The sequence below is a fragment of the Salmo salar genome, chromosome ssa13 (genome assembly GCF_905237065.1).
Source record: "Salmo salar chromosome ssa13, Ssal_v3.1, whole genome shotgun sequence".
Lineage (NCBI taxonomy): Eukaryota > Metazoa > Chordata > Actinopteri > Salmoniformes > Salmonidae > Salmo > Salmo salar.
The window spans coordinates 92,860,526-92,888,044 of NC_059454.1; the positions used below are offsets into that span (position 1 = coordinate 92,860,526).

The following is a 27,519-nucleotide window of genomic DNA, read 5'->3' on the forward strand; positions in this document are numbered from 1 at the left end:
GGCTGAGGAGATAAGAAGTCTGTTTTGCTGGTCATTGTAAAAAAAAACTATAGGAAGAGACATCATCTACACCTCAAAAAACATACCTCATATGAACCCTGCCAAGACAAAATCATCTGGGGCTGCTGGTCTTAAGTGACTTTAGTAAAATGACAGCCAAGTGGCTGTTGTAAGAATAGGTGGGTATACTGTAGTCTTCACGTGATAAGACCTGTGTTTTCCTTACTATTGTTATAAAACCAGCACCATGATGACTGTCCCACAAAACAAGATGGACAGATTGTGACAGGTGTGGGTTAGAAGCTTCACTACCATCACTAGTAGGCTATCTGCAGTGCCTGTTGACAGATATCATGACTACACCATCAGAGGGCATCATGCTTGGCTGGAGACATCTGCCTGCCTGTACACCCCTATCCTGGAACAAAACTACAGAGAGACTGAAGGTTGAGCCACTTTCAACACGCAGCAATTAACTCCATCTTAAAACTCCCACTCAAACTGAACACATCTGTCATAAACATAATACTGCACAGACACAGATTTTGAGTGCCAGCGACAGATTCCCATCAGAAAAGAACAGAAAAACAATCAGCTCAGTGGTAAACATCTGTATGCTCAGTGTTGTATATTTCCGCTGATATAGGGTTTATGAGTGTTTTCCTCTGTAACAGTTATCAGGTAAATCAATCACATGGAGCCGTGCTGAGCTGAGCGGCGGACACTCTGGATAGGGTTCCCTCCCCTGCTGTCTGGCTAGTCAGTGAAATGAAGCCCAGGCTCTCCTACTCCACAACACAACAATGCAATAAACCCCCTCTCATCTCATCTCTTTTCATCTCATCTCCTTTCATCTCATCTCCTTTCATCTCATCTCATCTCCTTTCATCTCCTCTCATTTCATCTAATCTCATCTCCTTTCATCTCACCTTGTTTAATTTAATCTCCTTTCATCTCATTTCATCTCCTTTCATTTCATCTCATTTCCTTTCATCTCATCTCCTTTCATCTCATCTCATCTCCTTTCATCACTTCTCATCTCCTTTCATCACATCTCATCTTCAGTCCTAACGCAGAGGAGATGAAGACCTGTGTTTTAACTCTTCAGCTTCTGTTAGATATCATCTCATATCATTTATCACTTTGATGCCAGAGCGCAGCAAACAGCAAGCAGAGACAACACAAATCACCTATCATCTCCTCTCGTCTTTTAACCCTGAGATGATGAGATTCCTCTGATGACCACATGTCTGATGAGAGTGAGGATGAAGGGAGGATCTCAACAACATGGTACAGGAGATCTCAACATGTCTGATGAGAGTGAGGATGAAGGGAGGATCTCAACAACATGGTACAGGAGATCTCAATATGTCTGATGAATGATATCTGAGAAGTAACCGTGTTGTCTGACATAAACAGTCATTACATCTCATCTGTCTTAGTATCTTTGTATCTTTTGACACCTATCCTGTTGTGGCTTCATCAGTTAGCTATTAGGAAAAAGACATGATAAAGGGTGTGGAACTCTGGCTACAAAGACCTGATCCCAACAGGGTTTCCTCCAAACAAGGTGAAACTAAATCACCCTAAACTGTTTTACAACACATTCTGTATAAATGCCTGTAAGCCAGTATGCATACCAATCGAGGTAAATGTATTGTGAGTATCAACATGATGTGCATTAAATCCATCGTAAAAAAAAAAGGTGATCAACATAATAATAGCAAAGAGCGACGATCATAAAATTCCACCAATCAATAAGAACTACATATAAACCCAGGGGGCGGGAGGCGGGAGGCGGGGGGCGGGAGGCGGGGGGCGAGAGGCGGGAGGTGGGAGGCGGGGGCGAGAGGCGAGCACAAGTGATTATACGCGTCACTTCATTTACTGAGGCAAACAAGCAAACAACACACACAAACAGGAAGCTGTAGAAAAGTGTGTGTGTGTGTTTAGCACAGCTGCGTGATAGTGGAACACTGATTGGCCTGGTCCTTGACTGCTGGGACAGTGCTTATTCTATTTTTATCCTTGTTCTGCTGGAGCTGTGTGTTCCTGTGTGTTCCTGTGTGTGTACTGAGTATGTGTGGTCCTCTGTGTGCCAATGGAATACACACCCACCTTGCCTCACACTAAAGGGAACAAGCCATTCAAAACCTTACAGAATCTTAAATAGTGAATGAGGCTGATAAACCAGGCCCATCACATCACATGTGAAGATTGTATCTGATGTGTTTAAAATCAGTTGTATAATGATCACCATTTTGGGCCTGTTCTCTCTGTGTTCTGATGGAGTGATGACAGGGCTGGCACAAAGCTCCCAATAAAACTAATGAAGATGAAAATAGGAAGAAAGTGTCAAAGACATGATGGAGTTCACAGACATGATTTCTTCTGGAAATCACTACACATATTTCTGTTAACCACAGCCTTTGGTGTGTGAACATCCTGTTCTCGTAATGGGGATTGACAGTCGGCACAAAGAGGTGGTTATCCAATTTTGCACCAATCAGAGAGGCAGCGTCTCCAAACGGGCTGTGTTCAGAAGTCAAGTGCTGTTTTATGTGAGAGGGTAATTAAAAATTGAACAAAAGAGCTTTTTAGCGCTGGTAGAAGGAGGGAGTGAGAGGAGAGACGAGGAGGTGGAAACGTTCAAAAAATAAAGGGTTGTGTGTGTGTGTGTGTGTGTTGTGTGTCTGTGTATGAAGACGCCACGGCTCACCTTCGTCACTCAAACCTTCGTCACTCAAAGCATTGTTCACTCAATATGACTCATACTATAAGATATGTAATTATAACTGGTTGAACTGTGACCATGGATACCCTTAGAATCTAGTCCTAATAAAACGTTTTAAAGCCACGATGTGAGCAAACAAAATAACTCCAAAATGTTCACACCCTCTGTCGCACATATACTGTACACGCACGTGCACATGAACGCGCACACGCACACGCACGCACACACATGCATGTGTGTGGTGTGTGTGTGTGTGTGTGTGTGTGTGTGTGTGTGTGTGTGTGTGTGTGTGTGTGTGTGTGTGTGTGTGTGTGTGTGCGCATGTGTGGGTGTGCGCATATGTGGGTGTGTGTAGCCTAGCATGTGTGGGTGTGTGTAGCCTAGCATGTGTGGGTGTGTGTAGCCTAGCATGTGTGGGTGTGCGCATGTGTGGGTGTGTGTAGCCTAGCATGTGTGGGTGTGTGTAGCCTAGCATGTGTGGGGGTGCGCATGTGTGGGTGTGTGTAGCCTAGCATGTGTGGGTGTGTGTAGCCTAGCATTTGTGTTTCAGTCAGAACGCACACAGGAAGCCCTATCATGCACAGATGTCCTCATTAGCGCTGGAGGACAAGAAGGTCAGCTGTGTCAGAGAGGCTCGTCTACAGCTCTAATTGTCTGCTGGGTGGCACTGCCAGACTACCACACTGCCTGCCATGCCCGTCCACACTGAGACTGTCCTAGGCTGCGTGTGAAATGGCATCCTATTTCCTATGTAATGCGCTAATTTTGACCAGGGCCCACACAGCTATGAGCTGTGAAGAGTGATGGGCAAAATGCTCATATGTTTTTGCATTTATACAAGACAAACCCATGGGGAGCTGTGGGTGGAAAGCACTGAGAAATGGGCGGGGTGGTTGGATCATTTGGATGGAAGGAAAAATTCCAGAAATCACAGAGGGAATACATTCCAAATGAAGTAAGACTGGATCCTTTCTGTGGACGCCTGATTAACAGGTTGTCTCCTTCGCTATACGACTGAATGATCTCTCTAAGTAAACATCTCTACAGTGTAATTTATTCATATTCCATATTACTATACATCTCCACTACAGACCCAAATTACACAACCTGGAGAACGAGCCAGACACGGTTATAGAATGATTATTCAATCACAGCGAGCTAGACAACAAACTATATTCTCTGCATGTGCGCTGACTACAAATATGGAAATATGTGCCAAATCAATGTGTAAAAATATTAATATGACAGAATGCAGAGAGGTACAGTACCAATCAAAAGTTTGGACACACCTAGTCATTCAAGGTTCTTTTATTTATTTTTACTATTTTCAATATTGACGCACGCCAAGGATAGGGGGCGCTACAGCGATTTCTGAAAAAAATACGTGCCCATTTTAAACGGCCTCCTACTCAAACTCAGAAGCTAGGATATGCATATAATTAGTAGATGTGGATAGAAAACACCCTAAAGTTTCTAAAACTGTTTGAATGGTGTCTGTGAGTATAACAGAACTCATATGGCAGTCAAAACCCCGAGATAGATCGTAACAGGATGTGGAATTCTGAATTGCGGACTCAACTTCAGCACTTTGCCTATAAATCACACCGTGAGTTAGGGTTCATTGAGCACTTCCTATTGCTTCCACTAGATATCCCCAGTCTTTACAAAGTGGTTTGAGTCTTCTACAGTACGAACTGACCGAATGAGAGTCTGTGGAACGTGGTCATAGGGGGAGGGCCATTACCATTATGACGCGGGCGCCCCTGGCTACCCTCCCCTTTCGAAACGTTTTGAAAGACAATGCAACCGTCCCCATGGAATATTATTGAAGCTCTGGTTGAAAAAGGCCCTAAAGATTTATGTTATACAACGTTTGACATGTTTGAACGAACTTAAATTAAAAAAAATTGCACTTTCGTGAAGAGAAGTCCCGCGCACAACGGTACATTTTTAGTAGCCCTTGGAACGCGCTAACAAGAAGAAGCTATTGGGACATAAATTATTAACTTTTTCGAATGAAACTACATTTGTTGTGGACCTGGGATTCCTGGAAGTGCCTTCAGATGAAGATAATCAAAGGTAAGGGAATATTTACAATAGTATACAAGAGTAGATTTGATATTCGATTGTTCCAAGATGGCGCTGACCTGTAACGCTAGCCTATTTTTCTGAGTATAGCATCCCCTTTTATTGCAAAGTGTGATTTCCCAGTAAAGTTATTTTTAAATCTGGCAATGCGGGTGCTTTCACGAGATGTTAATCTATAATTCTTTGAATGACAATATTACATTTTAAAAATGTTTTCGAATAGTAATTTAGTAAATTGTAGGGCTGTTCCACCGGATGCATTTGAGGGAAAATTGTTTCTCAACGTCACTCGCCGATGTAAAATGCTGTTTTTATATATAAATATGAACTTTATCGAACAAAAGAATGCATGTATTGTGTAACATGATGTCCTAGGAGTGTCATCTGATGAAGATTGTCAAAGGTTAGTGCTGCATTTAGCTGTTTTTTGTTTTTTTGTGATGCATGTGGTTGGTCGGAAAATGGCTATGTGAATACTTTGACGATATACTCCTCTAACATAATCTAATGTTTTGCTTTTGCTGTAAAGCCTTTTTGAAATCGGACAATGTGGTTCGATTCAGGAGAGGTGTATCTATAAAACGTTATAAAATAGTCCTATATTTCAAAAAAAGAAAAATACAATTTTTCTATTGTTCGGTTATGAATATGGCAAAATGATTTTACGCTGGATGTTGATCCCGCATGCGGGACGGGCGCTTCAACAGGTTTTAATAATAGTGAAGACATCAAAACTATGAAATAACACATCAAAATAACAAATCAAAATATATTTTAGATTTTAGATTCTTCAAAGTAGCCACCCTTTGCCTCGATGACAGCATTGCACACTCTTAGCATTCTCTCAACCAGCATCACCTGGAATGCTTTTCCAACAGTCTTGAAGGAGTTCCCACATAAGCTGAGGACTATCCTTCACTCTGCGGTCCAACTCATCCCAAACCATCTCAAATGGGTTGAGGTCGGGTGATTGTGGAGGAAAGGTCATCTGATGCTGCACTCCATCTCTCGCCTTCTTGGTCAAATAGCCCCTACACAGCCTGGAGGTGTGTTGGGTCATTGTCCGGCTGAAAAACATAGTCCCACTAAGCGCAAACCAGATGGGATGGCATATTTCTGCAGAATGCTGTGGTAGCCATGCTGGTGAAGCGAACCTTGAATTCTAAATAAATCACCGAGTGTCATCAGCAAAGCACCCCCACACCATCATACCTCCTCCTCCATGCTTCATGGTGGGAACCACACATGCAAGATGGCGAGTTAGCAAGATGGCGCCGGCAGAGATGGTCGCCTCGCTTCAGGTCCTGAGGAAACTATGCAGTACTTTGTTTTTTTAATGTATTATTTCTTACATTGTTAGCCCAGAAAATGTAATGTAAAATAAGAAGATGAGGATTGCTTGGGCCAAGAAACAGGTGCAATGGATATTAGAACGGTGGTCCTTTGGTCTGATGATTCCAAATTTTAGATTTTGGGTTCCAACCGCTGTGTTTTTGTGAGACGCAGAGTAGGTGAACGGATGAGCTCTGCATCAAATCAAATCAAACTTTATTTGTCACATTCGCCGAATACAACAAGTGTATACCTTACCGTGAAATGCTTACTTACAAGCCTTTAACCAACAGTGCAGTTCAAGAAGAGTTAAGAAAATATTTACCAAATAAACTAAAGTAAAACATAATAAAAAGTAACACAATAACATTACAATAACAAGGCTATATACAGGGGGTACCGGTACCGAGTCAGTGTGTGGGGGTACAGGTTAGAGGTAATTTGTACATGTAGGTAGGGGTGAAGTGACTATGCATAGATAATAAACAGAGAGTAGCAGTAGTGTACAAAAGAGGGGGGAGGTCAATGTAAATAGTCTGTTGGCTATATGATTAATTGTTCAGCATTCTTATGGCTTGGGGGTAGACGCTGTTATGGAGCCTTTTGGTCCTAGACTTGGCGCTCTGGTACCGCTTGCCGGGCGGTAGCAGAGAAAACAGTCTATGACTTGGGTGACTGGAGTCTCTGACAATTGTATGGGCTTTCCTCTGACACCGCCTATTATATAGGTCCTGGATGGTCCCTAGTACCTAGAGTTATGATAGACAACTCAGGCCTACTCCTACAGGTCCTGGAATCATCCCCTCCAATCATCCCCTCTAAGACCCAGGTGTTATTGTCCTGTAAACAGTACTACACACCTCTCTTTCATCTTCCTGTTGTGAAACAAACAGGCTCTGACATTTCTGTTGGAGCATTTACTAATGGATGTTTGTTCACTTTTGACTCTCTGACTCTGAGATACACATAAAGAGAATGGGAGAGAGAAAAGGAGGTAGCGAGCCAGAGCTATTTGAGGTGAATCATAACCCAGGAACAAATCACGACTGAGATGATTGACAAGAGGTGAGCCTGACGGGCACTCATTGGGTTAGTTGCCGTGGGGATTAGGCCTGGCCTCCTGACACACACTCTCTCCCCTGGGGCCCCCTAATGAACACACACTTCCATGATAACACGGCAGGACCCCGGGCAGACCGACGAAATGCCTGAATTAAAAGCCTGCTTCCATGGCAACAGGCTCAGCCGCGCGGCGACGGTGCAGTGGCACCCCTGAACCCTGTATTTATCTGGGAGCTGTGACAAGTGCTCTGAAGTGGAAAAACAGACGGAGGGCAGGAAGAGAAGAAAGAAGAAAATAAAAAAGAGAGAGAGGGGAAGAACGATAAAGCTGCATTCTTTCAGAAGGCAGATTTAAGTTGGTTTCATGAGCTGCTTGCTACATCTTCATGGTGTGAAAGGAGGTGAGCTGGTTGCCACATCCTCATGGTGTGAGAGGAGGTGAGCTGCTTGCCACATCCTCATGGTGTGAGAGGAGGTGAGCTGCTTGCCACACCCTCATGGTGTGAGAGGAGGTGAGCTGCTTGCCACATCCTCATGGTGTGAGAGGAGGTGAGCTGCTTGCCACATCTTCATGGTGTGAGAGGAGGTGAGCTGGTTGCCACATCTTCATGGTGTGAGAGGAGGTGAGCTGCTTGCCACATCCTCATGGTGTGAGAGGAGGTGAGCTGCTTGCCACATCTTCATGGTGTGAGAGGAGGTGAGCTGCTTGCCACATCTTCATGGTGTGAGAGGAGGTGAGCTGCTTGCCACATCCTCATGGTGTGAGAGGAGGTGAGCTGCTTGCCACATCCTCATGGTGTGAGAGGAGGTGAGCTGCTTGCCACATCCTCATGGTGTGAGAGGAGGTGAGCTGCTTGCCACATCCTCATGGTGTGAGAGGAGGTGAGCTGCTTGCCACATCTTCATGGTGTGAGAGGAGGTGAGCTGCTTGCCACATCTTCATGGTGTGAGAGGAGGTGAGCTGGTTGCCACATCTTCATGGTGTGAGAGGAGGTGAGCTGCTTGCCACATCCTCATGGTGTGAGAGGAGGTGAGCTGCTTGCCACATCCTCATGGTGTGAGAGGAGGTGAGCTGGTTGCCACATCTTCATGGTGTGAGAGGAGGTGAGCTGCTTGCCACATCCTCATGGTGTGAGAGGAGGTGAGCTGGTTGCCACATCTTCATGGTGTGAGAGGAGGTGAGCTGGTTGCCACATCTTCATGGTGTGAGAGGAGGTGAGCTGCTTGCCACATCCTCATGGTGTGAGAGGAGGTGAGCTGGTTGCCACATCCTCATGGTGTGAGAGGAGGTGAGCTGCTTGCCACATCCTCATGGTGTGAGAGGAGGTGAGCTGGTTGCCACATCCTCATGGTGTGAGAGGAGGTGAGCTGCTTGCCACATCCTCATGGTGTGAGAGGAGGTGAGCTGCTTGCCACATCCTCATGGTGTGAGAGGAGGTGAGCTTCTTGCCACATCCTCATGGTGTGAGAGGAGGTGAGCTGCTTGCCACATCCTCATGGTGTGAGAGGAGGTGAGCTGGTTGCCACATCCTCATGGTGTGAGAGGAGGTGAGCTGCTTGCCACATCCTCATGGTGTGAGAGGAGGTGAGCTGCTTGCCACATCCTCATGGTGTGAGAGGAGGTGAGCTGCTTGCCACATCCTCATGGTGTGAGAGGAGGTGAGCTGGTTGCCACATCTTCATGGTGTGAGAGGAGGAGAATGTCTGTCTGTCACTAGTGTGATCTGGGATTTCATAAAAGGGCCTCACAGAGGTAAAGCAAGGGAAGGGTCTGACCTCACGGGTGGCTAGAAAGTATTTTCTCTCCTTCTTCTCTGTCTCTATCCATCTATCCGCCCCTCCTCCCTTACTTCTGGTCTAGTCTCTCTCAGTGGTCGGAGATGAGTGAGCTTTACAGAAACCATGAGGAGCCAAAATATGTGTAACAGGTTTCCAGCGAAGACCAGAAGACTGGTCTCGCCACCAGAGTAACAGATGTGATGGTACTTCGTAACTCTCTTGCGTTGTGTTTTTAAAGAAATAACTTTCTAGCCAGCGATCACAGTTGATTGATGTTTATTCTGACCATAGAAAACAAGGAAGCACATTAGGTGTCCAGGACAACAGCATGCTGATGGCTGTGGACGCGTGACTCGTCGCTTACATGTCAACATCAGACACAACATCACATATAAATACATCAGGACATGTACATTTCAGAAAGTGACCCACTGCTTGCAGGCCAATATCAAACTGGGATGAATTGGCGTTCGCGATCTCCCCCCATCTGCAAGCGTAACCAATGGCATCACACTTTATTGATATGTAAATTCAACCAACTAAATCGAATACATATTTGTGTGGAAACATAACCAACCCTGTTACATATGTATGGGGATGGAAACATATGTAACAATGACTTTTAGAGGTGCCTGGTTTGCGTTTAATGTATTCAGAGGATACAGTAAGAATTATTTAAATGACTCAATTGCTGTGCTATTTCAGAAAGCTCAATGCCAGTATTTCAGTCCTCTCAGACCAAAGCTTCATTGGTAATGTTGGTGAAGGGAGCCAAAATAAATGTCTGCTGCCGCTTGTTTTCTTTGTGTGTGTTCGTGTGTGTGTGTGTGTGTGTGTTCATGTGTGTGTGTGTGTGTGTTCGTGTGTGTGTGTGTTCATGTGTGTGTGTGTGTGTGTGTGTGTGTTCGTGTGTGTGTGTGTGTTCGTGTGTGTGTGTGTGTGTGTGTGTCGTGTGTGTGTGTGTGTGTGTTCGTGTGTGTGTGTTCGTGTGTGTGCGTGCGTGCGTGTGCGTGTGTGCGTGCGTGTGTGTGTGTGTGTGTGTGTGCGTGCGTGTGTGTTCATTTGTGTGTCAAACTGTGTGTTTGTGCCACTATCTATTGTTACATCAAATATTAATGTGTAGCATCGGATCTAGATGTGTGAAGGGTCTGTTAGGCGTGAAGGCATGATTCCTCCTCTGTCTCAACACATACCGACCCTGTGTCTGTGTACTGAGGAGGTGTGGATGGAGTGTGGCTTGGGACGCCATAATGATGTCATGTTCTGGTTTAAAACAGTGTTTTCTTGTTACAGAGGCATCGTAACAACCAGTTTTGCCCGCTGGGATTGAATCAATGCAGTTTATTTGGACTATTACGGGTCAGCATCAATGGATCATTGATGTCAGGGCAGGTTTTAAACCACCAAATCAAACAACAACTGGTGCTTTTAAAAACAGCCAGTCATAAACCACTCTTTTATGTTACACTACATGTATCACACTGCATGTATAAACCTTGATCAACTTTTCAGTATTATGTGCCTCAATATAACATAAATCCAATGATTGCAAAAGGACAGATAAGAAAAACACGGGAGCAGATAAATATTGTAAAAGGTCAACTGTAGAAGTATATAATCTCAGATGATCATATCTGCAATTACGACCATGCTCCATTAATGTGGTGGGTGTGGTGCATGGATGTCCTTACCTATAACATGTTGATAATCCCCTTTAAAACAGCACCAGTGGGAGAATACAAATGAACCAAGTTTCCATCCACAGTATTGATGTGAGTCATACCGTAAAAAAAAGAATCACGACACCTGTGATGGAAACAGGTCGTTTCGGTACAATTTTATAAATGCCGACAGATAATTTGCTTGTTCGACATGGTGTGATCTTTTTGCGTCTGTAAAATGAATTATGTGAGAAATGGTGGTGCGCACATATTGATATGCAGTGCATTTGGGGAGTTTCTCCCATTCTTCTCTATATAAATAAGATATTTCCATTTTTTAAGTTAAATACATTTGCTAAAATAAAACTAAAAAACTATTTTTGCTTAAATGGAAGAATTATTGTGTGTAGCTTGATGAGAAGAAATATATATTTAATCCATTCTAGAATAAGGCTGTAACGTAAGAAAATGCACTGTAATAACCATCATATCGAAGTAAACTTGGAGTTAAGCGATGATATGGTGTGTGGTCCTCTCACTATGACACAGGAAACCATGCAGTTTATTAGGTTACAGATGACATAAGTTATGATGAACTTCACAAGGTGGTGAAATTGCAAGGTGATATTGATGCCAGTGGCGGTCGGTGACGTTTAAGATGAGGGAGGACATTCTTTTTTTTCTGCCTTATTTCTATTACAGCATATTGGATTTTTTAAATATATTTTATTTCACCTTTATTTAACCAGATAGGCCAGTTGAGAATAACTGCACCTGGCCAAGATAAAGCAAAGCAGTGCGACAAAAAACAACACAGAGTTACACATAGGATAAACAAACGTACAGTCAATAACACAATAGAAAAATCTATATACAGTGTGTGCAAATGGAGTAAGGAGGTAAGGCAATAAATAGGCCATAGTAGCGAAGTAATTACAATTTAGCAATTAACACTGAAGTGATAGATGTGCAGATGATGACGTGCAAGTAGAAATACTGGTGTGCAAAAGAGCAAAAAAGTAAATAAAAACAATACGGGGAAAAGGTAGGTAGTTGGGTGGGCTATATACAGCTGCAGTGATCGGTAAGCTGCTCTGACAGCTGATGTTTAAAGTTAGTGAGGGAGATATAAGTTTCCAACTTCAGCGATTTTTGTAATTTGTTCCAGTCATTGGCAGCAGAGAACTGGAAGGAAAAGCGGCCAAAGTGGGTGTTAGCTTTGGGGATGACCAGTGAAATATACCTGCTGGAGCTCGTGCTATGGGTGGGTGTTGTTATGATGACCAGTGAGCTGAGATAAGGTGGAGCTTTACCTAGCAAAGACTTGGGTCTGGCGACGAATATGTAGCGAGGGCCAGCCGACGAGAGCATACATGTCGCAATGGTGGGTGGTATATGGGGCTATGGTGACAAAGCGGATGGCACTGTGATAAACTACATCCAGTTCGCTGAGTAGTGTTGAAGGCTATTTTGTAAATGACATCGCCGAAGTCGAGGATCGGTAGGATAGTCAGTTTTACGAGGGTATGTTTGGCAGTGTGAGTGAAGGAGGCTTTGTTGCGAAATAGGAAGCCGATTCTACATTTAATTTTGGATTGGAGACGCTTGATATGAGTTTGGAAGGAGAGTTTACAGTCTAGCCAGACACCTAGGTATTTGTAGTTGTCCACATATTCTAAGTCAGAACCATCCAGAGTAGTGATGCTAGTCGGGTGGGCGGGTGCGGGCAGTGATCGGTTGAAGAGCATGCATTTAGTTTTACTAGCGTTCAAGAGCAGTTGGAGGCCACGGAAGGAGTGTTGTATGGCATTGTGTTGTATGGGATAACTGCTGTTCATACCCAGCACAATGTAACATCGATAGTTTTAGTCTTACATGTTACTTAAATTGTCCTCATACCATAATGAGGTTGCTACAACCTGGCCTACGATATTAATGTTTACAATGTAGGTACACAGGCTCGGGAGAAAAATTTTAGTAGTCAAGGTGACAGACCTACTCTTTCTCACCTTTTCCCTTCGCTTGTGGACTTCAGTGCACAACACATCAGCTGTCTGTGACCAGGTGAAAAAACTTTTCCAAGCCAAACCTTCATATCATAACCGCTAACCGCTACACATAGCCTACCTACATCGTAAGTAAACCTACTACAAGCATGCAGTACAGTGTAGGCAGCAAGCAGTTTAGCAGTTACAGTTTAGCAGGCTGCGGTGGTAATACATATATAAAACCAAAAGCTTACAATATTGCGCAGCTGAGCATAATGATGGTGACAGGTGTGCGTAAGGAAGGGCTGCCTGGCGCCCTCGAGTGCCAGAGAGGGGGAGCGGAAGCAGGTGTGACTTCGGTGGAAACACACCACTGGCGGGAAAATGAAAATCTGTTGCCAGTTGGATGGAAACCTAGCTATTGTTGTCCTCAGAAAACATTTATAATTTTGTAGTAATACTATTCGCGATTTTGACATACATTTGGTATTTGGTATTTTATTAGGATCCCCATTAGCTGCTGCGAAAGCCGCAGCTACTCTTCTACTCTTCCGCAGCTACATTCACGATACAAACTGACCACTAGCAATTGCGTCTTCAGAGGCGATGTTCAATCCAGCAACATATAATGACCTTCCTACAGTAATAAAGTACCAGAGAAAATAAAAAAGCTGCTCCCAGGATCCAAGGTCCATACCAAGTCAAACTGTGCGTGTGTGTGCGTGTGCGTGTGCGCGTGCGCGTGCGCGTGCGCGTGTGTGTGCGTGTGCGTGCGTGTGCGTGTGTATGGGTGTGTGTGTGTGTGTGTGTGTGTGTGTGTGTGTGTGTGTGTGTGTGTGTGTGTGTGTGTGTGTGTGTGTGTGTGTGGGTGTGTGTGGGTGTGTGTGTGGGTGTGTGAGAGTACAGTATTATGTTTTGTTTTATTAAAACGTGTGATGTGAACCCTTGCGTAGCACTACTCCTGGAAAAGACAGCTTTCCATGAGAATCCATCTAATGATTTAGCATAGTGCTGTAAGACATGGGCAGACTTGACACATTGACATGGGCCACAGTCTCTCTACCATGCCAGTGCCTTCCTGCCTGCCTGCCTCACTCACTCTGGCATGGCCTGGCATGGCCTGGCATGGCCTGGTCATAGGCATCCAGTAAAAGAGTCATGGAGAGAACTGGCAACCCACTGGATCCAAACCCAACAACCCTCAACAGCTCTTCTCCCTCTTCCTCCCTCTCTGTCTCCCTGTGGCTGGAATATGACAGATATTTCCTCTGCAGTGACCCTGCTACATATTTCTGCAGATGCATATGCAACCACAGACTTGGGCCCATCTGTTTATCACTAGCCAGGTTCCTGAAGCGTTTGTGTGAGAAAATGCCTGACAGACAGAGAGAGAAAAAAGGCTCTCAGGATCAGTTGGGGTGTTTTTCTCTTCCTCAACAGCTGTGTTTTACTTCAGAAAAGAAGAAAAATATGCATAATAGACTGGTGTCTTTATTTTTCAAGTGAGGTAAGTGTGTGTGAGTAATTAATGGATGCCTGCCTCTACCCACAAGCGGTGGCGGTCGGCCTAGGCTTCACTTCAATACAGTACCCCCTCCCATCCCTTTTCATTCCAAACTACAATCTGTCATTCTATTCAGCCTTCATTATCCTTGGTTGATGATGACAGTGATGACAGTGATTCTCTCTGCCCGTCAGCGCACAGCTGTGTTGCTACAGTAACAGTAAGGTCTTGATGAGCACAGGTGTGTCATCACAATGGTGCTCCTGTTGAGTCTTAATTATCCCACTGAGCCAATCAGAGAGAAGCTTGATTGGCATCACTCTGAAACAAAGTGTCGGAATCACCAATAAAAAAAGCCTAAAGAGAGTTTTGCAGAGAGTTTGGCCCAAACTTTACTCCATTTAGTAGGTCAGTATTTCTCATCGGGGATAAAAGCAAGGCAGTTCCACTCACTTAACTCAGCTTTTCCGGGTCAGTCGCAGGCCTTTTGAGAGTTCAGTCCTGTGAAGAACTCACTCCAAAGCACACTAATTCTGTCACACACTAACTCTCTCCCCCTCTTTCCATTTCACTCTCTCTCTCTTTCTCTCCCTGTCCCTCTCCTCCTTTCATCCTCCCTCTTTCTGTCCCTGTCCCTCTCCTCCTTTCATCCTCACTCTTTCTCTCCCTGTCCCTCTCCTCCTTTCATCCTCTCTCCTTCTCTCCATGTCCCTCTCCTCCTTTCATCCTCTCTCCTTCTCTCCATGTCCCTCTCCTCCTTTCATCCTCTCTCCTTCTCTCCATGTCCCTCTCCTCCTTTCATCCTCCATCCTTCTCCCCCTGTCCCTCTCCTCCTTTCATCCTCACTCTTTCTCTCCCTGACCCTCTCCTCCTTTCATCCTCTCTCCTTCTCTCCATGTCCCTCTCCTCCTTTCATCCTCGCTCCTTCTCTCCATGTCCCTCTCCTCCTTTCATCCTCCCTCTTTCTCTCCCTGTTCCTCTCCTCCTTTCATCCTCTCTCCTTCTCCCCCTGTCCCTCTCCTCCTTTCATCCTCTCTCCTTCTCTCCCTGTCCCTCTCCTCCTTTCATCCTCTCTCCTTCTCTCCATGTCCCTCTCCTCCTTTCATCCTCCCCCCCTCTCTCCCTGTTCCTCTCCTCCATTCATCCTCTCTCCTTCTCTCCCTGTCCCTCTCCTCCTTTCATCCTCTCTCCTTTTCTCCATGTCCCTCTCCTCCTTTCATCCTCCCTCTTTCTCTCCCTGTTCCTCTCCTCCTTTCATCCTCTCTCCTTCTCCCCCTGTCCCTCTCCTCCTTTCATCCTCTCTCCTTCTCTCCATGTCCCTCTCCTCCTTTCATCCTCTCTCCTTCTCTCCATGTCCCTCTCCTCCTTTCATCCTCCCTCCCTCTCTCCCTGTCCCTCTCCTCCTTTCATCCTCCCTCCCTCTCTCCCTGTTCCTCTCCTCCTTTCATTCTCTCTCCTTCTCTCCCTGTCCCTCTCCTCCTTTCATCCTCTCTCCTTCTCTCCATGTCCCTCTCCTCCTTTCATCCTCCCTCTTTCTCTCCCTGTTCCTCTCCTCCTTTCATCCTCTCTCCTTCTCCCCCTGTCCCTCTCCTCCTTTCATCCTCTCTCCTTCTCTCCATGTCCCTCTCCTCCTTTCACCCTCCCTCCCTCTCTCCCTGTTCCTCTCCTCCTTTCATCCTCTCTCCTTCTCTCCCTGTCCCTCTCCTCCTTTCATCCTCTCTCCTTCTCTCCATGTCCCTCTCCTCCTTTCATCCTCCCTCTTTCTCTCCCTGTCCCTCTCCTCCTTTCATCCTCTCTCCTTCTCCCCCTGTCCCTCTCCTCCTTTCATCCTCTCTCCTTATCTCCCTGTCCCTCTCCTCCTTTCATCCTCTCTCCTTTTCCCCCTGTCCCTCTCCTCCTTTCATCCTCTCTCCTTATCTCCCTGTCCCTCTCCTCCTTTCATCCTCTCTCCTTCTCTCCATGTCCCTCTCCTCCTTTCATCCTCCCTCTTTCTCTCCCTATCCCTCTCCTCCTCCCTCTTTCTCTCCATGTCCCTGTAATCGATGACTCAGGCCTTAGAATTCACCACAACATTGTCAGGTTGTAGAATAAGGATGATGTGGGGTAGGGAGGGGTGCTACTTGGCAGATGGAGGATAATACACAGTGACACAGTTTAGGAGCCCTGCTCTTATTGCCGATAACTACACGTTGTCCCTCCCTTGCCCACATTGTGATGACTGGCCAGCCTTCAGGAAATACCCAAACATGGACATGAAAAGCCCAGTGAGGCAGCAGCTGAAAGAGGAGTATTTTTCTGGGCATTAGAATGTGTGGAACAACTCAGTATTATTATAATAGAATGACTGAGACAAGCTACTGAAAAAACAATGTTCAATTCTGACATAAAGAGAGTTTGACATAGGATATAACTTCTACTTCTAGTTATTGGCATTGTCTAATTTAGTTCAGTAAGGCATCCTGATTGGTCGGCATACCTGAGCCAGATACAATACCATCTTAAAGCAGATACATTTTTTATTTTATTTCACCTTTATTTAACCAGGTAGGCCAGTTGAGAACAAGTTCTCATTTACAACCGCGACCTGGTCAAGATAAAGCAAAGCAGTGCGACAACAACAACACAGAGTTACACATGGGATAAACAAAGGTACAGTCAATAGCACAATAGAAACATATATATACAGTGTGTGCAAATGAAGTAGGGAGGTAAGGCAAAAAATAGGCCATAGTGGCGAAGTAATTACAATTTAGCAATTAACACTGGAGTGATAGATGTGCAGATGATGATGTGCAAGTAGAAATACTGGTGTGCAAAAGAGCAGAAAAAAACAAAAACAAATATGGGATGAGGTAGGTAGTTGGTTGGATGGGCTATTTACAGATGGGCTGTGTACAGCTGCAGCGATCGGTAAGCTGCTCAGATAGCTGATGCTTAAAGTTAGTGAGGGAGATATGTCTCCAACTTCAGTGATTTTTGCAATTCGTTCCAGTCATTGGCAGCCGAGAACTGGAAGGAAAGGCGGCGAAATGAGGTGCTGGCTTTGGGGATGACCAGTGAAATACACCTACTGGAGCGCGTGCTACGGGTGGGTGTTGCTATGGTGACCAGTGAGCTGAGATAAGGTGGAGCTTTACCTAGCAAAGACTTATAGATGACCTGGAGTTAGTGGGTTTGGCGACAAATATGTAGCGAGGAGAGCATACATGTCGCAGTGGTAGGTAGTATATGGGGCTTTGGTGACAAAACGGATGGCACTGTGATAGACTGCATCCAATTTGCTGAGGAGTGTTGGAGGCTATTTTGTAAATGACATCGCCGAAGTCAAGGATCGGTAGGATAGTCAGTTTTACGAGGGTATGTTTGGCAGCAAGAGTGAAGGAGGCTTTGTTGCGAAATAGTAAGCCGATTCTAGATTTAATTTTGGATTGGAGATGCTTAATATGAGTCTGGAAGGAGAGTTTACAGTCTAGCCAGACACCTAAAGCCTTGGCCAGGTCGATGAAGATGGCTGCACAGTACAGTACTGTCTTTTATCGATGGTGATTATGATATCGTTTAGGACCTTGAGCGTGGCTGAGGTGCACCCATGACCAGCTCGGAAACCGGATTGCATAGCGAAGAAGGTACAGTGGGATTCGAAATGGTTGGTGATCTGTTTGTTGACTTGGCTTTTGAAGACTTTAGAAAGGCAGGGCAGGATGGATATAGGTCTGTAACAGTTTGGGTCTAGAGTGTCTCCCCCTTTGAAGAGAGGGATGACCGCGGCCGCTTTCCAATCTTTAGGAATCTGAGACGATACGAAAGAGAGGTTGAACAGACTAGTAAATAGGGGTTGCAACAATAATAATAATTTTAGGAAGAGAGGGTCCAGATTGTCTAGCCCAGCTGATTTGTAGGGATCCAGATTTTGCAGCTCTATCAGAACATCAGCTGTCTGGGTTTGGGTGAAGGAGAAGCGGGGGGGGGGGTTTGGGCCATTTTCCTATGGGGGGTGCAGAGCTGTTGGCCGGGGTTGTGGTAGCCAGGTGGAAAGCATGGCCAGCCGTAGAGAAATTCTCGATTATCGTGGATTTATCGGTGGTGACAGTGTTTCCTATCCTCAGTGCAGTGGGCAGCTTGGAGGAGGTGCTCTTATTCTCCAGTGAACCAAGGGCTATATCTGTTCTTCAAAAATGTTTGAAAGGGGCATGCTTACAATACAACTTAGATACAATACAACTTAAATCTCAAATCTACCAGGCCACTTAAAATATACACCCTCTTAAGATTCTAACAATCACTATTAATACATGTTTTTATTAAAACAAGCTTCCAGGAATGTGGTTGATGGTGGGAGCCATAACACATCAGGAACAATGGTAATTGAGGATGAGGAAATTAGCTTTAACCGTCCCTGCAGCTCTACTACCAAACCTCTCCTTCAGAGCAGGACAATTCATTTGGCTAATCTTCCCTGCAGGAAGTGCAATTGAAGGATTTCCTTCAACTTTATCGGTGGGTAAAAAAAGACACAATGAGGCTGGAAAACATTTGGTTGTTTTAAGAGCTGTACATCGTATTGCTTTGTCATGTTGTGGCGGCAGAGCCAGCTCTATTCGTTATGTGAGGAGGGCTTGGAGTTGCCATCTGTTAAGGAGGAGTAGAGACATGGGGTCCCAGTGTATCTGACATTATGGGGCTACAGCTTTAGGCTCTGCTGCTTACAGTAGCTCCAGCGACACAACAAAGTTCTGCATTTTCAGGCTGACTTTCAGGATCAGTGTTTGTTAACCAGTTAAGGTTACCTGCTTTACTTGACTATTTATGTTCAGTCATTGGACGACCAAATACCAGAGAGTCACTGTAGCTTTGAGCCATAACCTTTGACCCTTACCTCAGCAGCAGGGATTCCTTCTGGGGGGCGGCACTGAAGAAGCACTTCCTGTTCTAGAGACACTTCCTTTCCCAGAGGCTCCTGGTCAAACGTCTTCCTGAGATCTGGAGAAAGACAAACCATAGATAAACATTATGTAACATATCCCCCACATGACATGGCACTGATGTCTTTGACATGGTAACTGACGTCTTTGACATGGTAACTGACGTCTTTGACATGGTAACTGATGTCTTTGACATGGTAACTGATGTCTTTGACATGGTAACTGATGTCTTTGACATGGCAATGATGTCTTTGACATGGTAACTGATGTCTTTGATATGGTAACTGATGTCTTTGACATGGTAACTGACGTCTTTGACATGGTAACTGACGTCTTTGACATGGTAACTGATGTCTTTGACATGGTAACTGATGTCTTTGACATGGCAATGATGTCTTTGACATGGTAACTGATGTCTTTGACATGGTAACTGATGTCTTTGACATGGTAACTGATGTCTTTGACATGGTAACTGAAGTCTTTGACATAGTAACTGACGTCTTTGACATGGTAACTGACGTCTTTGACATGGTAACTGACGTCTTTGACATGGTAACTGATGTCTTTGACATGGTAACTGACATCTTTGACATGGTAACTGACGTCTTTGACAAGGTAACTGACGTCTTTGACATGGTAACTGACGTCTTTGACATGGTAACTGACGTCTTTGACATAGTAACTGACGTCTTTGACATGGTAACTGACGTCTTTGACATGGTAACTGACGTCTTTGACATGGTAACTGACGTCTTTGACATGGTAACTGACGTCTTTGACATGGTAACTGATGTCTTTGACATGGTAACTGACGTCTTTGACACGGTAACTGACGTCTTTGACAAGGTAACTGATGTCTTTGACATGGTAACTGACGTCTTTGACAAGGTAACTGACGTCTTTGATATGGTAACTGACGTCTTTGTTATGACAATGATGTATTTGATTAAAAAAAGGCTTTGAAGCTTGTAGACAGTCGTTTCTCAATACACAGCTATAATATTTCCTGCATTTAGCAGCATTTCCCAAACACGGTCCTTTTGGTTTTTGCCCTAGCACTACACAACTGAATCAAATAATCAACTGATCATCATCAACCAAAACATGCACTCCTTGGAACTACTCTCTCTCTCTCTCTCTCTCTTTCTCTCTCCATCTCTCTGTCCCTCTCTTTCTCTCTCCATCTCTCTCCATCTCTCTCTCTCTCCATCTCTCTCTCTCTTTCTATCTCTCTGTCCCTCTCTTTCTCTCTCCATCTCTCTCTCTCCATCTCTCTCTCCATAGCCCTCTCTCTCTCTCTCTCTCTCTCTCTCTCTCTCTCTCTCCCTCTCTCTCTCTCCCTCTCTCTGTCTCTCTCTCCCTCTCTCTGTCTCTCTCCATCTCTCTCTCCCTCTCTCTCTCCCTCTCTCTCAATTCAATTAAATTAAATTCAAGGGGCTTTATTGGCATGGGAAATATATGTTAACATTGCCAAAGCAAGTGAAATATATAATAAACTAAAGTGAAATAAACAATAAACATGAACAGTAAACATTACACTCGCACATTACTATCTCTCTCTGTCTCTCTCCCTCCCTCTCTCTCTCGCTCTCTCTCTCTCAGGGTGTTTTCACAAATAGTCCTCTTTAAAATAATCGATTCCTTTCACCTATTTTGTGGGCCAAGTCCTCTTTGCATTCACATTGCTATGTTTAGAAAGGAACCAATATATTTTTCCAACATTCATTCAATTCACTCTGGGTGTTTACAAAGTGCAGAACAAGCCATTCACATTTAGTTAAGATATGAGCCACAATAAATGTAATCAGAAGATACTATTAGCATGTAAATATTATTGGTAACAGAATTCAATAATTAAACAGATTAAGTAATGCTCTAATTTTAAATTGTACACCCAATGTAGGCCATTACCCCTTTAAGAGCTAGAATAGATTTTGTACACTTCCTTATAATTCTCACCAAATATGTTGTCTCACACTATTCAAATTCCTCAATTGAAAAAACAGTCTATAGATCACATATTGCAAATGTGGTTTCCATGTGTTTGATACCATTCCATTTGCTCCGTTCCAGACATTATTATGAGCCGTCCTCCCCTTAGCAGCCTTCACTGAGTTCCTTTAAAGTGATCACACTGCACAAAAAAATTTAAAGAACCGCATTGAATTCACAAAGATTTACTGAAAGGGACCAAGTGTGAAAACTCAATATATACAAAAGTGAAATAAACAATAAAAATGAACAGTAAACATTACACTCAACAGAAGTTCTGAAAGAAAGAAGACATTACAAATGTCATATTATCTCTCTCTCTCTCTCTCTCTCTCTCTCTCTCTCTCTCTCTCTCTCTCTCTCTCTCTCTCTCTCTCTCTCTCTCTCTCTCCTCTCATTGCACAGAAAGCCTAAAGAGTCGGAGGTGGATGGTGGGGAGCTGCTGAGAAAGGGACCAATATTTCTCCAGTGTGTGAGCCTGATGGAGAAGGGCAGGACCGGGACAGCAGGGGCAGAGGGGGAGCGTCATGCCACACTGAAACCCAAAGCTCATTAGACATATATCATCACCTGCTGGGACACAGGCTGACAGAGGAGCAGGAAGGGAGCTGTAGCACTACAATTGCAAGAGAACAGACTCAGTGGAGCATCAAGTACACAGTCGTACACTCAAACTCCAGTGACAGCACTTTCCACAGCCTGCAATATCCCTGTTCTAATTTTGAACCACACTAACTCCCTGACACAGAACTTTAATCAAACAGAGTAACCACATTTACGGAATAGTCTAGAATAACAATGTTCCTGTATAGGAAAAAACGAAAGTTAATGCAGTAGTGAGTTAATACAGTGGTGAGTTAATGCAGTAGTGAATTAATGCAGTAGTGAGTTGATGCAGTAGTGAGTTAATGCAGTGGTGAGTTAATGCAGTGGTGAGTTGATGCAGTGGTGAGTTAATGCAGTGGTGAGTTAATGCAGTAGTGAGTTAATGCAGTGGTGAGTTAATGCAGTAGTGAGTTAATGCAGTAGTGAGTTGATGCAGTAGTGAGTTGATGCAGTAGTGAGTTAATGCAGTGGTGAGTTAATGCAGTAGTGAGTTAATGCAGTGGTGAGTTAATGCAGTGGTGAGTTAATGCAGTGGTGAGTTAATGCAGTGGTGAGTTAATGCAGTGGTGAGTTAATGCAGTGGTGAGTTAATGCAGTAGTGAGTTGATGCAGTGGTGAGTTAATACAGTAGTGAGTTAATGCAGTAGTGAGTTGATGCAGTGGTGAGTTAATACAGTAGTGAGTTAATGCAGTAGTGGTTATTTTTGTTTCTATCTGTAAACATTTTGTTGAGTGTGTGTATGAATTTAAATGTTCATGCAGTTCGATTCTTGTTTAGACATATTGCAAATCCAGTCACCAAATATAGAATATAGCCCATAGTGTCTACTAGCACACACGCACACACACACACACACACACACACACACACACACACACACACACACACACACACACACACACACACACACACACACACACACACACACACACACACACACACACACACACACACACACACACACACACACACACACAAAGTCTCAGAGCCATGCTCCACACCCACAGTAACTCCCTGCCACAGTGTGTAATCCCTGAGAATGGGCTGGAGGAGCTGATATGAACCCTACTCTGACTATCTCTGGTAAAGCAAGCATGGACCAGCCCTGCTTACAAAGCAAAGAAAGCCCACAGCTGAAAGGCAAGCCAAGCTGAAAATGATATATTCTCTATAAGTACACTGAGTCAAGGGTTTCCATGAACTCTTCCTCTGAGTTTTTAACCCCTCAGCGGCCATCGGTACACAACCAAGAGAAAAGCAAAGCATACACTTTCACATACTGTACAACACAGGAGGCTCATAGTAATGTGGAATCCATGTGTTTGATGTATTTGATACCAATCCACCTCTTTATGTCAGTTTGAAATGAAATGGTTCACTTCAGATCTTTCTGCTGTAGGGCCAGATAAGCATGCAATCAGTGACCTATATGGATGGACATAGTGGGTCCGGTATAAGAGCAGAATATTACTCTTCAGAAAGTCAGAGACCGAGAGTCAAGGATATTTGTGATGTGGTTGTGATGTCGTGAGAGAGAGCTTCCTCATTTCTTTGGGTCAGAACTCCCGAACATCAGTTTCTACTCTCAGCACCGCTCAGTAACCATGGAAACCACCATTTGGGGTAGTTAAGCATTCCACCAACTTCTGTAGAAAGATTTAGTCAGATTCTCCTTAAATCAGGTCATTCTGGAATGTGATAGAATAGGGTTGCTATAGACATCCTGTGCGAATATAAAATAGGGATTTATGGTTGTAGATGGCTTTAGCATTTTGTTTTTGGTTTCTGGAAGAAAGAAGATCTGCAGACACACAGATCCAAAAATGCTCCACCAAGCTGGTTCAGAAATGGTCTCCTCGTCACCATTGTATTGTGAGCAAACTAGAACCCACAAACGCCCACATCCACACAATCTGACTGCTACCCACTGGCAAGTCTGAATCTGCTGCTGACATAGAAAGAGAGGGAAGGAGAGGAAGAGAGGGAGGGAGGAGGGGGAGAAAGGGAGTGGGAAGAAGGGAGAGAAAGAGAGGGAGGAAGAGAGAGATACAGAAAGAGAGAGAGGGAGAGAGAGAGGATCTCAACCAATGCTATTAAAGGGAAACTTCACAATTTTTCAACTTCATATTCATCATCTCCAGCAACACCCCAGCATCAACATAGCCTACTAATTGTCTACTAATTGGTTGATGATGCCATTGGAAACACTTATCTATATCATTTTTACTACAAAACAGAAACGCGCCATTTTCACATATGTTGATGTTGGGGTGGTGCTGTAAATGATGAATAGTGCAGCTCAAATTCCCCTTTAAAGAACTGTGATGTTGGGGTGGTGCTGTAAATGATGAATAGTGCGGCTCAAATTCCCCTTTAAAGAACTGTGATGTTGGGGTGGTGCTGTAAATGATGAATAGTGCGGCTCAAATTCCCCTTTAAAGAACTGTGATGTTGGGGTGGTGCTGTAAATGATGAATAGTGCGGCTCAAATTCCCCTTTAAAGAACTGTGATGTTGTGGTGGTGCTGTAAATGATGAATAGTGCGGCTCAAATTCCCCTTTAAAGAACTGTGACGTTGTGGTGGTGCTGTAAATGATGAATAGTGCGGCTCAAATTCCCCTTTAAAGAACTGTGACGTTGGGGTGGTGCTGTAAATGATGAATAGTGCGGCTCAAATTCCCCTTTAAAGAACTGTGATGTTGGGGTGGTGCTGTAAATGATGAATAGTGCGGCTCAAATTCCCCTTTAAAGAACTGTGACGTTGTGGTGGTGCTGTAAATGATGAATAGTGCGGCTCAAATTCCCCTTTAAAGAACTGTGATGTTGGGGTGGTGCTGTAAATGATGAATAGTGCGGCTCAAATTCCCCTTTAAAGAACTGTGATGTTGTGCAGCAGGCCGGAAAGCTTACCCCCCCTAGTCTTGGTGGCCATTTGATTAATTGTTCAAAAGTCTATTGGCTCGGGGTTAGAAGCTAGCCTTTTGGACCTAGACTTGGCGCTCCGGTACCTCTTGCCGTGCGGTAGCAGAGAGAACAGTCTATGACTTGGGTGACTGGAGTCTTTGAAAAATTATGGGGCTTCCTCTGACACCGCCTAGTATATAGGTCCTGGATGGCAGGAAGCTTGGCCCAAGTGATGTACTGGGCTGTACGCACTACCCTCTGTAGCGCCTTATGGTCGGATGCCGAGCAGTTGCCATACCAGGCGGTGATGCAACCGGTCAGGATGCTCTTGATGGTATGTACAGCTGTAGAACCTTTTGAGGATCTGGGGACCCATGCCAAATCTTTTCAGTCTCCTGAGGGGGAAAAGGCATTGTTGTGCCCTCTTCACGACTTTCTTGGTGTGTTCGGACCATGATAGTTTGTTGGTGATGTGGACACCAAGGAACTTGAAACTCTCGACCCGCTCCACTACAGCCCCGTCGATGTGAATGGGGGCGTGTTCGGCCCTCCTTTTCCTGGAGTCCACGATCAGCTCCTTTGTCTTGCTCATGTTCAGTTGGCTTCACTATCTCCTGTCTCCTGTTAATCAACCAATCAAATGCCTTTATAAAGCCCTTTTTATATCAGCAGATAAAGTGCTTATACAGAAACCCAGCCTAAAACCCCAAAGAGAAAGCAATGCAGATGTAGAAGCACAGTGGATAGGAAAAACACAGTGAAAAGGCAGGAACCTAGGAAGAAACCTAGAGAGGAACCAGGCATGGAGGACTATCCCCATAGAGAGAAGTACAACTGGAATAGAAACATGTCATTGATCATCTCACCGCTCCATATCCCCTACAGGAAGAGAAGAGGTCAACTCTCATTCTCATTACAAATTAGGATCTATAAATACTTTAATCAGTTATAGAACCCATTTCCCTTTATGGTTGTGAGGTCTGGTGTCCGCTCACCAACCAAGAATTCACAAAATGGGACAAACACCAAATTGACACTGCATAGAGAATTCTGCAAAAATATCCTCAGTGTACAAAATCCAGAAAAGAGCCATTAAATTCTACAACCACTTAAAAGAAAGCGATTCCCAAACCTTCCATAACAAAGAAATCACCTACAGACAGATGAACCTGGAGAAGAGTCCCCTAAGGAAGCTGGTCCTGGGGCTCTGTTCACCAACACAAACAGACCTCACAGAGCCCCAGGACAGCAATACAATTAGACGCAACCAAATCACGAGAAAACAAAAAGATAATTACTTGACACATTGGAAAGAATTTACAAAAAACAGAGCAACTAGAATGCTATTTGGCCCTAAACAGAGAGTACACAGTGGCAGAATACCTGACCACTGTGACTGACCCAAACATAAGGAACGCTTTGACTATGTACAGACTCAGTGAGCATGGCCTTGCTATTGAGAATGGCCGCTGTAGGCAGACCTGGCTCTCAAGAGAAGACAGGCTATGTGCACACTGCCCCCAACATGAGGTGGAAACTGAGCTGCACTTCCTAACCTCCTTCCAAATGTATGACCATTTTAGAGACACATATTTCCCTCAGATTACACAGATTCACAAAGAATTTGAAAACAAACCCAATTTTTATAAACTCCCATATCTACTGGGTGAAATACTGCAGTGTGCAATCACAGCAGCAAGATCTTTGACCTGTTGCCAGAAGACAAGGGCAACCAGTGAAGAACAAACACCATTGTAAATGCAACCCGTATTTATGTTTATTTATTCTCCCTTTTGTACTTTAACTATTTGCACATCGTTACAACACTGTATATAGACATAATATGACATTTGAAATACCTTTATTCTTTTGGAATTTCTGTGAGTGTAATGTTTACTGTTCATTTTTATTGTTTATTTCACTTTTGTTTATTATCTACTTCACTTGCTTTGGCAATGTTAACATAAGTTACCCATGCCAATAAAGCCCTTGAATTGAAAGGAATTGAGAGAGAGAAATATTACAAAAGCGAGACAAAGAGAAATAGAGGTAGAGAGAAACAAAATGAGAATCTCCTGAGTGATATTTTACAACCCTGTCTCCCTCCTCTTTGCTCTCCTCCTCCCAGGCTGAGGCGATGTGGAGCTGTGTGCGCAGCAGGGGTGGGCTTAAGGCTGAGTAGACATCCCTGTGGAAGTCGCACCATTCCCTCTTAAACCACAGGAATACGTTGGCCTCCCCAAGCCTCCCTACAGCTCCCAGCTAACATGACATCTGACTTCCATTATGCTAAGTGCATGGTGTTTGGCTACTTGTCATGCTAAATTAACAGAAATCTCAGTTATGTTTTTATCCGACGCATTCTCTCTCTTAATAAACAATTAAACCCTGATTCAGACGTAAACTAGAGGACTGGTAACCAAAGACAATTACCAAGGTGAAACATAATTAGTTTGACTAGTTTGACTAGTTTTGTGAGAAATAACAAGGCCACAAACAAATACAATTTCAGTGTAAGTCCCTAAGTCATTTGAGGGACATTCTTTGTTGTACCCATTTCAGGGTCTCTATGGGGTTTAATGACTGTATCGAAACACCTCAAGAATGGTGCAAGTCACTCTGAGGAAGGGGTCACAACAAGTAGAGAATATCACTGTGAAGTTGCATAAAAAGAAAAGTAAAAGTGATTAATTTTTAAAAAAGCACTAGTGATCTATAAGATAGAAATATATTCGTATCCCCGAAGGGTACGTCAGGTCAAAGGTATCTCAGCGTAACCATGGAGAGGGAGGTGGAGTCTGGTAAATCACTGGCCAGTGAGAGTCAATGTCATAGTAACAGACGGGACCGATGGAGTGCAATAACTCAAAATAACGCACACACACAAACCCTCCTACACGCTGACAAAACACACCACGACAGCCCCACAAATCACACAATAAAAAG

At 44.2% G+C, this 27,519-nt stretch overlaps 1 protein-coding gene across 3 annotated transcripts in view; it reads right to left on the reverse strand.

Moving 5' to 3' along the window:
• The window catches only part of LOC106568183 (netrin receptor UNC5C), a 230,403-nt gene that overhangs the window by 42,141 nt on the left and 160,743 nt on the right, over nt 1–27,519 (reverse strand). For all 3 annotated transcript variants that reach the window (XM_014138293.2, XM_014138292.2, XM_014138291.2), the window contains exon 4: nt 19,025–19,128. In XM_014138293.2, the coding sequence (XP_013993768.1) occupies nt 19,025–19,128 (104 nt within the window). The remainder of the gene's footprint in view (nt 1–19,024; nt 19,129–27,519) is intronic.